The following is a 16,887-nucleotide window of genomic DNA, read 5'->3' as shown; positions in this document are numbered from 1 at the left end:
ATATATATATATATATATATATATATAATATATATATATATATATATATATATATATATATATATATATATATATATATATATATATATATATATATAGGTATATATATATATATATATATATATATATATATATATATATATATATATATATTATATATATATATATATATATATATATATATATATATATATATATATATATATATATGTTTTTAACTACGTAAAACATGCGAATATACAACATTCTTCGCTGTCCCATTGTCTGTGCATATAAATAGATTGTCAGGTTTACTGACTCTTGAACATGCAACATATAATTGTCCATGGGAAAAACAATCCGTATTCAGATCTATACCTCATTATTCTAATGATGTGTCCCTGTGTACCGGTCGTCATTTGTGTCCCGGTATCCCAGTTTGTAATTTCTCTTTGAGTGTCCCGGTCGTCATTTATATTCCCTGTGTCCCGGTCGTCATTTGTGTCCCGGTCTGTAATTTCTATTCGAACAATCCCTGTGTCCCGGTCGTCATTTATATATCCCGCCTGTGCCCCCGGCGTCCCCGTTGTAGTTATTTCACCAATTTATTTAACCAATTGGAAAGCCTGGTATCTAATATTTTCTCCAAAACCTTACTTAAAGCAGGGACAAGTGCTATTAAACGATAATTTTCATGAGCCTTCGGGTTTCCTCTCCTAAAAAGTGGTATAAACAATGATGTCTTCCAAGCGCTTGGCTATTGCCCTGACCTTAACACCTTATTACAAAGAAGAACAATTATCGGCATCAAAATGGAAAGAAAATTCTTAAATAACAATATTGGTATACCATCAACACCCGCAGCAGTACCACCTTTTAAATTCTTAAATATTGACTTAATCTCTTGGCCATTCACATCACCCACTAAATCGTAATCATGTTCTCTCTTGGGATAAATAACCATCTCTGGGGTATGCGCTACCTCCTGAAGATCTGCACAAACACCTTCTAAATTACTTAGGTAATCAGGCCATGAATCAGCTTCCGGAACAGCCTGGGTATTTAAATTTCTCCTTCCGCTATCCTTTTTTATATAGCCCCAGAACTTTTTAAAATCTTTATTTCAAAAATCATCAGCAATATCCAGTTTCTTCTTATTCTCGTACTCTTTTTTCTTTTTATTAAACTTTTATATTCTCTTCTTTCATCTTTATATTTAGCCAATACATTTACATTTAGCCTTTATATTTAGACTTTGATCTTCCGCGCTATCAAATCCATTCAGACGATTTAATAAATATTTTGCTTCTTCTTTCATTAGCTTGCAATCCAAGTCAAAATATCCCTCATTCTTTTTTAATTTTTTAGTCAGGCCACATGATTCTGCACAACTGCCCATTATTTCATTTAACAGCATAATTACAATATGTGCATCTTTTTCATTGTCTTCTAACGCTTTCAACTTATTTTTTACATGCGAGTCCAAAAGCTCCCTTCTAAATGCCTCAATATCTTTATCTGTTCAATCATTTCTAATTCGTTTTTCTAAACCTATTTTTCTATAATCCGCATTATAGAAATTTCTTACTCGTGAACCGTGGTTCACAAACTGCCCAATCTTCACTTCAAGTATAATAGCTCTATGATCAGATCCAACTAAATCTAATACTCCCATATTTATTGCTTCAGGTACAAATTGCGTATTAATTAGCACATAATCTACAACACTTCGAGTTGGACCCGAAAGGCAAGTGAACTCGCCCCTGCCCTTATCATTCCCAAACCTACCAATCGCAATCATCAGACCATGTTCCCCACAAAACGCCAGGAGCTTTCTTCCCCATACATTTATTTTCTTTTTTCATCCTTGTTGCTTCGTGGTATTCTACAACAAATTGGGACAAAATCACCTAAACCTTGGATGAACACATCTGGGATCTCAGCCTCCAGGCCGGTATAAGCATTGAAATCCCCCATTAACACACAATCCAGATCTTAATAACTTTTTGTATTAACGAAAATTCTTCTCCTAAAATGTCCTCGTCATATAAATAGGTCAACTTATCACGTAATCCTTGTATGTTTCGAAAAAATCACAATATTGGCTCAAAGCCACGCGGGAGAGAAACGTTATTTCAATCTTGGTTTAAACTAGTTAGTTACACAATTTGTCTAAATGTAAGCATGGATGTTATCCGAAAGAAATGAAATCTAGTTTTGTTGTTAACTCCTTGAACTCTGAATGAAAACACGTCCCAGTCGTCATTTGTGTCCCGGTGTCCCAGTCTGTAATTTCTCTTTGAGTGTCCTGGTCGTAATTTATATTCCCTGTGTCCCGGTCTGTATATACATTCGTTTTTGAATTGGTATATGATGAAATAAATTTTGTGCTTTTTTTCTTTTTGTTTTTTTTTTTTTGGTTTTTACCTTTTTTTTTACCTTTTTTAGTTTTTTTTCTTTTTAGTTTTTTTTTTAGTTTTTACCTTTTTTAGTTTTATTTTATTTTTATTTTTTTAGTTTAATTTTTCTCCTTTATTTTTCAGTTTTTTTCCTTTTTTTAGTTTTTTTTTCTTTTTCAGTCTATTGTATTAATGCTAAAGCCAAGTTTCGAACCTGGAACCTCTCGGACCTAAAACCTGGAACGCTTTACCAACTCAGCTACTTCGGCTTGAATACATTTACCTTTTTTATTTATTTACTTTTTTTTTTCAGTTTTTAGTTTTTTTAGTTTTTTATTAGTTTTTAGTGTTTTTTTCTTTTAGTTTTTTTTCGTAGTTTTTACCTGTTTTTAGTTTTTTTTAGTTTTTTTCTTTTTTAGTTTTTTTTGTAGTTTTTACCTTTTTTGATTTTTTTCTTATTTTTTATTAATGCTAAAGCCAAGGTTCGAACATGGAACCTCTCGGACCTAGAACCTGGAACATAACGCTTTACCAACTCAGCTTGAATACATTCGTTTTTGAATTGGTATATGATGAAATTGATGCAGTTATTTTCCTAGTCTGACGTCAGTCGACTGACAGACAAACAACTTATTTATATATATATATATATATATAGATACTAGCTGCTGGGGTGGCGCTTCGCGCCACCCCAACACCTAGTTGGTGGGGCGCTTCGCGCCCACCCCCCAAGCCCCCCCGCGCGCGTAAGTCGTTAAGCGCCATATTAGTTACGCGCCATTGTAGTTGTGTCCTTGTGTCCCACCTGTGAATAGATATATGTATATATATATATATATATATATATATATATATATATATATATATATATATATATATATATATATATATATATATATATATATCTTCTATATATATAAAAATAAGTTGTCTGTGGATCTGTGGATCAGGTGACGTCATGTTTCGGCTGACGTCATGAAATTAGTTGCCATCATTTTTGCTTTGAAGGTGACGTCATTCAAGTTATATAAGACATATGTTCGCGTAGAATTCTATTAATGTTTAAGTTTACAATGACTGATGAAGATGCTCAAAGAGTCTATGCCAAAAAACTTGCTGCTGATAGAGAAAGTCAGAAAAGAAAGCGTGCCGAGGAACTACCAGAGCAACGCGAAAGCAGACTTGCTGCTAAAAGAGAAAGTGAAAAAAGAAGGCGTGCCGAGGAATCAAAAGACCAGCAGGGAAACAGGCTTGAGGCTGATAGAGAAAGAAAGAACAGAAAGCATGCCGAGGAACTACCAGAGCAACGCAGAAGCAGACTTGCTGCTAAAAGAGAAAGTGAAAAAAGAAGGCGTGCCGAGGAATCAAAAGACCAGCAGGGAAACAGGCTTGAGGCTGATAGAGAAAGAAAGAACAGAAAGCATGCCGAGGAACTACCAGAGCAACGCAGAAGCAGACTTGCTGCTAAAAGAGAAAATGAAAAAAGAAGGCGTGCCGAGGAATCAAAAGACCAGCAGGGAAACAGGCTTACATTACCTATAATACCTAGATCAACTCCTGCAGACGAAATGAATGCTTGCCTGAAAAATTCTAATTTATGGGCACACGTAAAAACATTAAAATTAACTACAAATATGCGTGTCCGATTGCAAAACGATGACTCTGGTCAAACATTTTCAGATCAATTGCTGGCAATGGGAAACGGAAAGCTCCCAGTAGACTCAATTTCAGGACGTATACAACTACCTGCTGATTTCTGTAATTTAGTGACGTCCAAAAATGAATTGATTGAAAAAGTATTTCCGAATATTCTAAAAAATTATAAAAATAATAAATGGCTAAGTGAAAGAGCGATTCTCGCACCCAAAAATATAGACGTCCACGAAATCAACAATATTGTTTTGACCAAGATTCAAGACCAGGCAGTCCTTTACAAGTCAGTCGACACAGTTTTGGAACCAAATGAAGCGGTTAATTATCCATCTGAATTTTTAAATTCCATAGATCTTTCAGGGTTTCCACCACACGTGCTACAACTAAAAATAGGCGTACCAATAATACTTTTAAGAAATATAAACCCACCAAAGCTTTGCAATGGCACTCGACTTGCCGTAAAAAAAAAACAATGGAAAACCTAATAGAGGCCACAATCCTGACAGGGCCTTTTGAGGGTGAGGCTGTTCTTATTCCTCGCATTGCCATGATTCCAACAGATCTGCCTTTTCAATTTAAAAGATTGCAATTCCCAATTCGATTAGCATTTGCAATCACCATTAACAAAGCTCAAGGTCAATCATTAGAAAAATGTGGTATTGATCTTAATACTGATTGTTTTTCCCATGGACAATTGTACGTTGCATGTTCGAGGGTCGGTAAACCTGACAATCTATTTATATGCAGCGAGAATTGGACAGCGAAGAATGTTGTATATTCGCAAGTTTTACGCAGTTAATTTGTATTTCGGAACCAAATGAAGCGGTTAATTATCCATCTGAATTTTTAAATTCCATAGATCCTTCAGGGTGTCCACCACACCTGCTACAACTAAAAATAGGCGTACCAATAATACTTTTAAGAAATATCAACCCACCAAAGCTTTGCAATGGCACGCGACTTGCCGTAAAAAAAAAACAATGGAAAACCTAATAGATGCCACAATCTTGACAGGGCCTTATGAGGGTGAGGCTGTTCTTATTCCTCGCATTCCCATGATTCCAACGGATCTGCTTTTTCAATTTAAAAGATTGCAATTCCCAATTCGATTAGCATTTGCAACCACCATCAACAAAGCTCAAGGGCAATCACTAGAAAAATGCGGTATAGATCTTAATACAGATTGCTTTACCAATGTACAATTGTATGTTGCATCTCTGAGGGTCGGTAAACCTGACAATCTATTTATACGCACAGACAATGGGACAGCGAAGACTGTTGTATATTCACAAGTTTTACGTAGTTAATTTGTATTGTATCTATCTATCTATCTATCTATATAAAAACGAGTTGTGTGTATGCATGTTTGTTTGTTTGTAAAAAGAGCGTTTGCATATGACGTCATTATTAGTACATACGGCTTTGTATATGGACAGACAATGGGAAAGCCAAGAATGTTGTATATTCGCAATTTTTACGTAGTTTGAAACATATATATAAATCTATCTATATTCACAGGTGGGACACAGGGACACAACTACAATGGCGCGTAACTAATATGGCGCGTAACGACTTATGCGCACGGGGGGGCTTGGGGGGGCGCGAAGCGCCTCACCAACTAGGTGTTGGGGTGGCGCGAAGCGCCACCCCAACAGCTAGTATATTATATATATGTTTTTAACTACGTAAAACATGCGAATATACAACATTCTTCGCTGTCCCATTGTCTGTGCATATAAATAGATTGTCAGGTTTACTGACCCTTGAACATGCAACATATAATTGTCCATGGGAAAAACAATCCGTATTCAGATCTATACCTCATTATTCTAATGATGTGTCCCTGTGTCCCGGTATACAGCTCAATCCTTATAATGACGTCAGTCGACAAACATGACGTCAGTCGACACACGAACATGGCGTCACTCGACACACACACACAACTAATTTTTATATATATAGATATATATATATATATATATATATATATGTTTTTAACTAACGCGCCACCCCAAGACCTAGTTGGTGGGGGCGCTTCGCGCCCCCACCATATATATATATATACTAGCTGTTGGGGTGGCGCTTCGCGCCCCCCAAGCCCCCCCGCGCGCGTAAGTCGTTACGCGCCATATTAGTTACGCGCTATTGTAGTTGTGTCCCTGTGTCCCGCCTGTGAATATAGATAGATTTATATATGTGTTTCAAACTACGTAAAACTTGCGAATATACAACATTCTTGGCTTTCCCATTGTCTGTGCATATACAAAGCCTTATGTACTAATAATGACGTCATATGCAAACGCTCTTTTTACAAACAAACAAACATGCATACACACAACTCGTTTTTATATAGATAGATAGATAGATAGATACAATACAAATTAACTACGTAAAACTTGTGAATATACAACAGTCTTCGCTGTCCCATTGTCTGTGCGTATAAATAGATTGTCAGGTTTACCGACCCTCAGAGATGCAACATACAATTGTACATTGGTAAAGCAATCTGTATTAAGATCTATACCGCATTTTTCTAGTGATTGCCCTTGAGCTTTGTTGATGGTGGTTGCAAATGCTAATCGAATTGGGAATTGCAATCTTTTAAATTGAAAAAGCAGATCCGTTGGAATCATGGGAATGCGAGGAATAAGAACAGCCTCACCCTCATAAGGCCCTGTCAAGATTGTGGCATCTATTAGGTTTTCCATTGTTTTTTTTTTACGGCAAGTCGCGTGCCATTGCAAAGCTTTGGTGGGTTGATATTTCTTAAAAGTATTATTGGTACGCCTATTTTTAGTTGTAGCACGTGTGGGGGAAACCCTGAAAGATCCACGGAATTTAAAAATTCAGATGGATAATTAACCGCTTCATTTGGTTCCAAAACTGTGTCGACTGACTTGTAAAGGACTGCCTGGTCTCGAATCTTGGTCAAAACAATATTGTTGATTTCGTGGACGTCTATATTTTTGGGTGCAAGAATCGCTCTTTCACTTAGCCATTTATTATTTTTATAATTGTTTAGAATATTCGGAAATACTTTTTCAATCAATTCGTTTTTGGACGTCACTAAATTACAGAAATCAGCAGGTAGTTTTATACGTCCTGAAATTGAGTCTACTGGGAGCTTTCCGTTTCCAATTGCCAGCAATTGATCTGAAAATGTTTGACCAGAGTCATCGTTTTGCAATCGGACACGCATATTTGTAGTTAATTTTAATGTTTTTACGTGTGCCCATAAATTAGAATTTTTCAGGCAAGCATTCATTTCGTCTGCAGGGGTTGATCTCGGTATTATAGGTAATGTTTGCCTGAAATCTCCCGCAAGCAATAGTAATGTGCTGCCAAAGGGTTTCGACTTCCCTCGCAAATCTTTCAAGCATTGATCCAGAGCCTCGAGCGATTTTTTGTGTGCCATTGTGCACTCATCCCAAATACTAAGTTTGCATTGCTGCAATACTTTACCCATCCCAGATGATTTGGAAATATTGCACGTGGGAGTTTCTGTAGAATGCAAATTCAGAGGCAATTTCAAAGCGGAATGAGCAGTTCTTCCACCAGGCAGCAATGTTGCGCCTATTCCGGACGACGCAATTGCCAACGCTATATCATTTTTTGATCGAATTGATGCCAGAATCAGTTTTATCACAAACGTTTTACCAGTACCTCCTGGCGCATCCAAAAAGAAAATTTCTCCAACGTTGTTATCGACACAATGCATTATCGTATCATAAATGTCTTTTTGTTCCGACGTTAACTTGGAAATGTTATTTTGTACGTACGACAATAGATCACTCGTACTGTAACTTTGTTCACGATCTAATTCTACACATGTCGAAACAGCAGCGATACGGTTAGGTGAAGGCATTCCCAAATCCTGAAGAGGTTTGTTTGCCATACGTACGCACAAATCTATCTATAATAACTAAAGTGTAGTTATAAATTTCTGATGTAAAATCAAAAGTCATATCTGACGTCTCTAACTGTTTTCGATGGAGTATATCTTCGGACATTTTTGACTTATATTTTTCCCATAACTCTGTAGGAGCTGATGGAGAGCAAGTTGTTACAATGATGCCAAACAATGCGCGAATTAAACTTGGAGTTGACGTTTCGCATGCGTCATTGATGCAGTTATCCCAGTGTTGGTCATTCTCCAATAAATTCAGAGCTTGGCATGCACTACGGTAAGTGTCATGTATAGTACCGTTTACAGTTCTCAAATACTCAAAGGATGTCGGACCGGGTACATTCACCAAAAGCAGGCGTAGAAAGAAGCATTCATGTTGATTGGGGTGAACGGTGTAGAGTCTTCCTATCGTGGTATCTTTGAAGATGGTAGGTTGGCCGTCGACTGACTTACCCTGTTTTCGACGTTCAAATACTTTATTTTTAGTATTCCACGCGTAATACGAAGGCACTTCAGGATACAGCAGTTTTTTGCAAAAGAATCATTTTTGCAAAGCGAAAAGAAAGCGGTTAACTTTGTATCCGGTGGATTCAGGGCTCTTTGTTGCACGTTGGTTTCCGAGAAATAAACACGTTGACCATTCTGTAAATGTACCGCTAAGTGAACAACAGCTGGATTACGTTCATGTATCGGAAATGAAAGAATTCGCCAAACAGCTTCATTACTGCTTATGTATCTTCCAGCCTGATATTGTACGATTTTGTCGATATCTTTGATTTCGGGCTGCAAGCCAAAAACTGCCATGTCACTGCCTTTGTTGACGTATTTACATATGTATTTGATTGCCTTTACGGAGTTACAGTATTCAACGTTTATGTGTGCATTAAATGTTTTTGATAATAACGGGGAATATGGAACAACCCACTGGTTATCTACTTCGATGGTGGTACCGTTATGCTTCTTTATTATTGCTGTTTTACCGCCATCTTCAGTAGATCTTCTTCTATATTGTGGGTAACCATCATTGCCAGTAATTGTGTTTGATACTAAAAGTCGAGGATATTGCTTTGTGCACCTTCCTTTGGCCATGCATGGTGAATTTTCGTTCAGTGCACCGCAAGGTCCATGTATCATATTTTTTACAATAATATCATGTAACCCCTTATCGACATTTTCATCAGGTATTTCAGCGGAAAACACATCATCAATTTTGTTCGAAGTAATTTTTTTATGTAGCCAGATTAGTATATGTGCGTGTGGCAAACCTCGTTTTTGCCATTCCACCGAGTACATCCAGCATCGCACTGACCCAAACACTTCAAATTTTACTATGTAGTTTATCAGTGATTTCAACTTTTGCCGGAAGACACGGGCCGTAATGTCATGTCTATGAACCGCCGATTGTCCTTGAAGTAAAAGCTGCTGTATCTCGTCCCAAGATTGATTACATGTAAATGTAATAAATAAATCTGGACGACCATAGAGACGAACATACGCAATAGCATCTTGAGCATATTCATGCATATGACGGGGACTGCCAGCATATGACGAAGGTAAAATCGTTAATCTTCCAACGTTTGTGGTATTACCGTCATTTACAACTGCATCTCGCAAATGAATGTATTGTTCAGAGCGGAGCTTGGTCTGATTCAGGCGGATATATAGCAAACGTTCTGATTCAATTTTAGCATACATATCAACGACGTATTGGTGAAACAATTCACGGCATTTTAAAATATAATTTTCTTCATCCTGCCGAATCATTAGTCTATAGGAATAATAATGCATTGCACTGCATTTCTTATTCATTTCTTTGTTAGTGCCTGGATTCATCAATTTAATATTAAAGTGATAGCCGTCGGCTCCATCCCAAAAAATGATAGGATATTGTAGGGCATCGTAGCATCGATGAGTTTCAGCAATTCTTAACAACTGAGCGTTTCGCTTATGAAGAATAATATCTCGAGGTAAAAACTGATCACCGACCATAACGATTGCCACTTCGTCGATAGTTGGAGCATTGTATCTACGCACATGTTGGCCAGGAGGCGTTTTGTCAGCGGAAATAACAATTTTATGCGTATCAGTAGGCATCAAATCGATGGCTGTTTTGAACAGACGCACTAAATTATTATTTTCGTGGAAAAGATGAAGTACATTATTTTCGTTCACTGATGAAGTACAATTGTAAAAATTTATGATTCTCGCCTGAGAATGGTAGAAGGGACCCTGCTCTATGATAAATTTGCCCTTTTACTTTGAAAGTAGACATAAATTGATCTGTCCACGATCTTCTTACAATTAAAAATTTGTCTTTGAACGATTTTCTTAAATACTTTTAAAGACGTCATCGTCATAACGAACATGACGACAACTAACTTCATGACGACATGATGACATGACGTCACTCGACAGACAGACCGACAGACACATCCACAGACAACTTATTTATATATATATATATATATATATATATATATATATATATATATATATATATATATATATATATATATATATATATATATATATATGTTTTTAACTACGTAAAACTTGCGAATATACAACATTCTTCGCTGTTCCATTGTCTGTGCATATAAATTGTCCCAACATATAATTGTCCATGGGAAAAACAATCCGTATTCAGATCTATACCTCATGATTCTAATGATTACCCTTGAGCTTTGTTGATGGTGATTGCTAATCGAACATTCTATGTGTCCCCGTCGTCATTTATACCTTTTTTTCGCTTTTTTAGCTTTTTTTAGTTTTTTTCTTTTTTAGTTTTTTTTTGTAGTTTTTACTTTTTTTTAGTTTTTTTCTTCTTTTGTATTAATACAAAAGTCAAAGTTCGAACCTGGAACCTCCGAACCTAGAACTTGGAACATAACGCGTTACCAACACAGCTACATCGGCTTGAATACTTTCGTTTTTGAATTGGTATATGATAGAAATAATTCAGACGTCATATGCGGACAGACAGACAGACAGACAACTTATTTTTATCCATATAGATATACATAAAAACGAGCAATGATTGTTTATTTTTCTCAAAAACTGCTCTTTATTTTTTCTAAAGAACTGGTATCTTGGGATATTCTCGCATAAAAAAACGATCTAGATAGGTCAAAAGTCTTAGAAAATCTATTAAGAGCCATAATTTCGCAAAAATTAGTTTCAATAATCAAATATCTTTGTACAGATTTAGTATGAAAAGACATTATATTACGGAAAGGAGAAAAAGCTGGTAATTACAAAAATGTTTGTATATATTTTAATAAGAGATTACAACAATTCAAAAACGTTAAAAAATAAAACCAGAAGTTTGAAGCTTAGTAGAAATCGCCGTTAGAAATTGGACTTGCTTTAATAATCAAATATCTTTGAACAGATTCAGTATCAAAAGACATTATTTTGCGGAAAGAGCAAAAAACTGGTAATTGCAAAAATACTTGTGTATATTTTAACAAGGGATTACAACAATTCAAAAACCTTAAAAGATAAAACCAGAAGTTTTGAAGCTTAGTAGAAATCGTCACTAGAAATTGGTCTCGCTTTAATAATCAAATTGTTGTATAAACTGCAAAATATTTACGGTTCCTGAGCAATAATTTTAATTTTTTATTTCAAACTATAAAAATGCCTGAAAATTTTAAAATTAGTTTGTTTTTTGTTAGATAAAATCTACTCGGAACGGGATTTAAAAACCAATTATATAATGTCAGTAGGAACGCCCAAAAACAAAAATTGCAGTTAAAGCAAAGGGCATTGCTAAATTGGAAGTAATCAAAATATAAAATGAAGAAGAAAGACAAATGCGTTTAGAAGATATGCAAAAGTGAGTATCAAAATGTATCAAAATGAAAATGAAGAGCAAAGACAGGGGCGGTTAGAAGAACAGCGGTGTCGTAATCTTCGACACTAACAACGTGGTACAAAGCCAAGCTTATTCGTACAAACTTGCCATAAAATCAGTAAATGTTACATATAAGTCATTGGGACCCTTCAACATTGCTTGATTCACTGAGGAGCCCTTTTTTTTTCCGAGGAAAGATTAGCAAACAAAGGTAATTCCTTTGGAAATTGCTACTTACACGGTTGAACTGTATTGTCACCACTACTAATTCCCATGGGATTGTTTTTTGTTTTTTTAAGACGTCACTTGCTCTCTGAGGAGTTTCATAAATGAATCCGAATCTTGAACTGTTGTTTTTCTCTAGCTTCATTCAACGTAAGTGATGATCGAACCATAAATTGTCGTAATATATTTAGCTTTAAAGTAGCTGGACAAATTTATCACAAAATGAATTTAGTGGCACATCCATCATAAATTTTTCAAGGTGAAATTGAGCCACCTTAATTTTGCCAAAGGGACTTTTTAGACCCCAATGGAGATGTTGAAGAACACCTCACACATCCTTTAAATTATGGGATATCTGGTAATCTAATGAATATCTTGGAAGAAATCTTACGAACACAAACGTATCTCCTACCCAATGTTTTATCAAGCTGGAGCCTCGGGATGCTTAAGGGGTATGCTACTTCAAACACCTTATGTAATTCGTAGACATATAACACGACTTTAATTAGCAAGGCATCGTATTGCCTTTCGACCTGATCATGCCAAAAGCCTTTCTGTGCAGGCTGTAACACCCGACCTACGTCGGATTGGTTTTAATGCTTTTCATTTTGATAGAAGACTTTTCCAAGAGTACCTTGTCTATACCGATATTCGTTTTGACCGTGATAGTATTAACTGAATTAAAGTTAACCAAACAACTATTATGGCTGAAAACTACGTAGGTGTTACATGACTTCTCAACGACTTAGCTTCAAAACAGAATGCATTCATTGGTGAAAAAGTAATACTACCGTCATCATTCGTCGGATCTAACTGTGACTTTCAATCCTGATTGGTCTGAATTTAAAGAAGCAGCAAGTATTAAATTTGACCATTGCTCTATTATAGAACAGTCGCCTCAAGATCGTACCGATCTCATTACTCGAATTGCTAAACTGAAATTTGACGATATAATCAATGATATTGATAAGGAACTCATATTTGGAAAGGTAGCAGCACATGGGTATACGATTGAGTTTAAAAAACGTGGACTACCGCATATGCAGTTGCTATTGATCATGAGCCGTCAGGATCAAATCCATAATCCAATTAAAATTGATGATTTTATTTCAGCCGAAATTCCAAATTGCATCGATACGTTATTCATAGTCTTAAAGTGGGTGATTCATAATCCGTGTTGCAATTTAAATCCACATGCGAGTTGCAGGATTAAAAAAATGGAAAATTCCATTGCCGCTTCGGTTTTCCAAAGCAATATAATTCAGTTGCATCTCTAGCCAGTGTTGAGAAACCAAAGTATCGGCGTCGCTATGGTCCAGAATTACAATGAAATGAATAGAGAAGATCCAATTGGCTGAGGATTTCCTTCGGAATACAAGTCAAAGTAGTTTATCTGAAGATCTTGCAGTAAAGCGTGCAAATCGCATTATTGCATTCAAGTTAAATACGATGGCAATAGAAGGTTGAAATTTAGTTTTTGGGTGGAATGATATGGGATGGACAACATTGAGATCAACGAAAATGACTGCCCCCTCCTCACCGCCTCGCTCTTTACGCTAAAGTCTCTTTCTCACAACTCTTCCTTTTGAAACAATAAAAAAATAAGCGTAAAGAGCGGGACGTTGAGGAGGGGGCAGTCTTTCATATACGAAGTAATTTCTGTTCATTTTAAGTTTTAATGTCGCTCCTTACTTTCAGTTAAAAAAACTTGTTTCTGTTATTAATTCCTTAAGAAGGGTGGCCACTGCCTAGAAGGTTTTTTTTTTCAGGGTTCATGGGTATCAAACGGGCGATCCTAGTTTATCCCAAAATGTCTTTATTTTACCCAAAATTGTAACTTCTTGGATCATTTTTAAGTTACAAGAGGGATCATGTCAAAGAATTGTCGATTTATGGCATATTGTGCTGAAACAAAATAATTTTGGTTCCATAAAGTCTTTGATAACCGATCAGTCAAAACTACCAAGGTGTTATCCAATTTCTTACTGGTGTCAGAGGCCAAACTAGTGCGCGGTGGCCTCTTCTCCTATTCAGAGTTTCCTTAAAAATGAGCTGTTATTATAGACTGCTTATTAAGCGAAACTAACCGATATACCATGTTGCATAGTGCACCCAAGCTGTTATGCTTAGAGGTGAAGGGATCTTTCATGGGAGGGGGTACCTAAAGCCTAAAAATTTTATTTTTTGGTCTAATTCAGAAAATTTACCGTTACAGGTGCTTGAGATAAATATGGATGGGATGAATGTAAATAACACCTGGCCTCCTTGACAGTTTCCTTTCTTATTTCAGTTGTATTTAGCGGTTGCTTTTTTAGTGTTGAAGCATTCTGATAATTAAAGAGCAGGGATTGGGTAGGGTAAACTTTCTTTTTTATTCAACCCTTATGCTAAACTTTGTCTTTTGGTAATGCTTCAATAATGAATGATCTAACAAGAATAATGGAATGTAAAGTTCTTTGGAAATTTTGCTTCAATAACCTGCCTTGGCTATTCAAGGTCTGTTTTAAATAAAGATTCCTTTCATCAATCAATTATCAATCATTTCATTAATACTACAACACTACTACAAAAGTAAAAAAAAAGTTATTTGGTCCAAGAAGCTTTGCTTGTTATAGGCCATACAACACAATAATAGAGTACTAAAAGAACCATAAATAATACCGTAAATCAAACAATACATATAAAATAAAGATGAAAGAGAATAAACACTAGCATACAGTAAAAAACAAAACAAAAACTGTAATTATAATAATATAAATAAGTAGAAACCAAAAAAGTTGAGCAACAGGAAAGACGAAGTTGACAATAAAACATCAGAAAGAAAACAGAAAAATGACAAATAAACAAGGACTTTAAAAATTAAAAAGATTCTTGAAAGCAATTTTAATAAGAATAGAAGAGAGATTTATCAGTCGTGAAAGAATTCCAAAAAGGAGAAACAATAGGAAAAGAGAACAGGGAAAATAAAAACAAAGGAGAGAGAGAGAAATTACTAAACTGGAAAACCTTTAGCAGCTGTGCTTATTTATTTTAGATTAACTCTTCTTGGAGTGATTGAAATGTGTTGGAATACATATCCATCAACCGTTGTTAGCAGTAGCGTCTTGCATATTTGTCATCTGGCAATTTTAGGAGGGATGTCTTATAATAGCGTGCAAAAAGGTGACTACGAATCTCAGGACTTTCGGCGCTCCAGGATGAAGAAAAATATCTAGTCCTTTTTCTTGTGAAAAATATTCTAGTCCTGTTTTGCACTTAAATAAAAATCTTTTTTTTATTGTGAATAGGACCAACGTTTAGTTTTAATTAGCTTTAGTATGAAAATCACATATAATGATCTGCATAACTGGAGAGTGAGACCTCGTGTGGAATGGTACGGGCGTTGAAACAAAATTATCATTAATAACCGAAGTAGACTTGGTGGTCTTATAGATAACTTTGTTGACCACTTTTTCTTTGAGCTTTTACTAAATGGTGTATTTAAATTAGTTTCAAGAGAGTAATCATATGTAATGTTAGAGACAGAATGTTGGTATCTACCTTTAGCCTGAACTCATCAAGTGTTGCTTTGAAACAATCCATAAGGCTTTACTCGTGGTGGGAACAGAATAATACTGTAAAGCACTATGAAGAGTATTCATAGAGTGATGAAAAAGGTGCAAATCTAAACATTTTTTGGAAAATATACAATTTTGTGATTTTATTCGCCTATAAAAGTGTAGATTATAAATGCACACAGTTTAAAAACGATTTGTGTTTCCTTTGTCCATTTTTGGCCAGAATTTAGTCACTTCTACTGTCTCAAGAAAGATACATCTGGATGTTTTAACTGGCAGACCTATTCAGCCGAGTCTCTGCAATAGAATTTCTCAGGTATTTCATCAATCTTCTTAAGGTAGAAAAATATTCTCAGTCGTACTGGGAGACAGGACGATGTAGCAAAATCTTTTAACAGTACAGACATTGGGAGAGGAAAATCCTATCATATGTATTTATAGCGTCTAGAATATTTTTTATTGGGGGGGGGGGTAAAGTTACATGCTAAGAAAAGGATTCTAAAGTACTTGAGTCTGTTTCGACTCTAATCTAGAACCTGTTATGCCAAACTGCCAAATATCTAATTCTGCTGTTGAACAGCTCAGTTCAATTTTGGCTAAATAACTTTCATAAAGCTCAGCTAGCTTCTTAAAATTTTCAAATCTTCAATAGAAAGGATTTTGCTTAGGTAAGAGGCACCTAAGCCTGCAGAGTATAGTGTTGTGGTTTATAAACCTATATCGGAATGTGTGGACAGTATCTGAAAAACGAAGTTTTGATATTAATAGATGTATCAAAATAATTAGAAATGTATGCTGATTTCAAATACATAAGTTTCAATAAGTTTAATCTTACCCATTAAAGATTACGAGCCTGAGAAAGTTTGCCTGATTTTTAAAAAAAGGAAGAAACACCCCTCCCTAAAATTCATAGAATCATAATCAAAATCACACCATCAGATTCAGTGCATCAGATAACCCTGCTGTAGAAGTTTCAAGCGCTTATCTAAAAAAAATGTGAAACTCTGTATTTTCTGCCCGAAGAAAGATCATGGATGGATGTTTTTTTTTTGTTTTTTTTTTTAACACGAACAAAACTAACACAGACAAGTTAAACTAAGAAAGAGCACAACTAAATATCCTAAATAATACATTTTTAGTAAAAAACTTCCAAAATAAACCTGGAAAACTTTACGACGCTAAAACAGATAAGCTAAATAGAAAAAGTAAACATCCTAAATTATACTTTTGAAGCAGAACTTCCGGAATGCACTTGGAAACATCATTTTTATCAAGAAAATGTCTAAAAATAACTTAGGAATGATCAGGGGT

General features: G+C 35.4%; 1 protein-coding gene across 3 annotated transcripts in view; it reads left to right on the top strand.

The window, feature by feature from the left end:
- The window catches only part of LOC136027359 (lethal(2)neighbour of Tid protein-like), a 67,582-nt gene that overhangs the window by 48,301 nt on the left and 2,394 nt on the right, over positions 1-16,887 (top strand). For 2 of the 3 annotated variants that reach the window (XM_065704524.1, XM_065704526.1), the window contains exon 7: positions 15,054-15,303. The exons of the other annotated variant lie outside the window; for it this stretch is intronic. In XM_065704524.1, coding sequence (XP_065560596.1) covers positions 15,054-15,234 — 181 coding nt within the window. In that variant the 3' untranslated portion in view covers positions 15,235-15,303. Of the gene's footprint in view, positions 1-15,053; positions 15,304-16,887 lie in introns of those variants that run through there. 3 annotated transcript variants of the gene reach the window in all.

The sequence above is a fragment of the Artemia franciscana genome, chromosome 5 (assembly GCF_032884065.1).
Source record: "Artemia franciscana chromosome 5, ASM3288406v1, whole genome shotgun sequence".
Lineage (NCBI taxonomy): Eukaryota > Metazoa > Arthropoda > Branchiopoda > Anostraca > Artemiidae > Artemia > Artemia franciscana.
The sequence above is the reverse complement of the archived record's forward strand: the minus strand, read 5'-3'. Positions and strand labels throughout refer to the sequence as shown.